At 66.0% G+C, this 779-nt stretch overlaps 1 protein-coding gene across 1 annotated transcript in view; it reads right to left on the bottom strand.

Moving 5' to 3' along the window:
* Nucleotides 1-774, bottom strand: part of EPB41L4B (erythrocyte membrane protein band 4.1 like 4B) — a gene marked incomplete at its 5' end in the record, with an annotated part of 112,829 nt that extends 112,055 nt beyond the window's left edge. Inside the window, one exon of the mRNA XM_014534454.1 lies at nt 706-774. Within this exon, the coding sequence (XP_014389940.1) occupies nt 706-774 (69 nt within the window). The remainder of the gene's footprint in view (nt 1-705) is intronic.
* Nucleotides 775-779: the final 5 nt, after the last annotated feature.

Below are 779 nucleotides of genomic sequence, written 5' to 3'. Positions count from 1 at the left end.
CAGCAAGGGCTCTGCCAGCTCAAAGTTGGCCGGGTCCGAGAGAGTGGATTCTAGCGTTGGCTCCCAAGTCGCCCACCCCCTGCGAGTATGCGAGCCTGAAGGGGCTCCTGGGGAGGCTGGGGTCGGGTGGGGTGGGGTGGAACACGGAGAGGGATCAGGAGAGCGCAGAAATGGTCCCCCGACTCCCTCCCAAATTTGGCACCTGCCGGGAAGCAAGCATGAGAGCTTCTCCTCCCTGCCGGTTCACTACGGCCTGGTGGCGACTTTGGGAGGTGGGGGGCAAGCGGGCCACCCCGGGGCGGCACCGCATCACTTTGACATTTTCTAACCAATAGTCCAGGCCCGGCTGGAATCTGGGGGGCGGAGGGGAACACCTGTCACCCGCGCCAGGGGGCGGGGACTGGGGACTCGGGGAGTGGGTGCGCTGGGGAGGGGATGAGGCCCAAAGGACTCGGTGGGAGCCAGAGAAGGTGTAACCCGGCCAGGCAATGTGCCAAAGAGGGGGCGCGGGCCAGGGATGGGGCCCCCTAAGACTGGGACGGGGTGGCTCCCGAGGGAACCAGGGTTAAGGAGTACTCTCAGGAGAAGGGGGAGGGGATCCCCGGAAAGGTGCAAGGGGAACGCTCCAGAGAGAAAAACAGGAGGGGGGCTGCCCCAAGGGGCGCGGGGTGTCAGTGCCCAGACGAGTTGCGTCCCGTCACTCACCGGCAGATCCACGCTCACTTCGGTCCCGTCCAGCAAGAAGACGCGGCAGTAGAGGGTGGCCTTGGCAGGGCCTG

Source organism: Myotis brandtii, unplaced genomic scaffold, assembly GCF_000412655.1.
Source record: "Myotis brandtii unplaced genomic scaffold, ASM41265v1 scaffold13, whole genome shotgun sequence".
Lineage (NCBI taxonomy): Eukaryota > Metazoa > Chordata > Mammalia > Chiroptera > Vespertilionidae > Myotis > Myotis brandtii.
The sequence above is the reverse complement of the archived record's forward strand: the minus strand, read 5'-3'. Positions and strand labels throughout refer to the sequence as shown.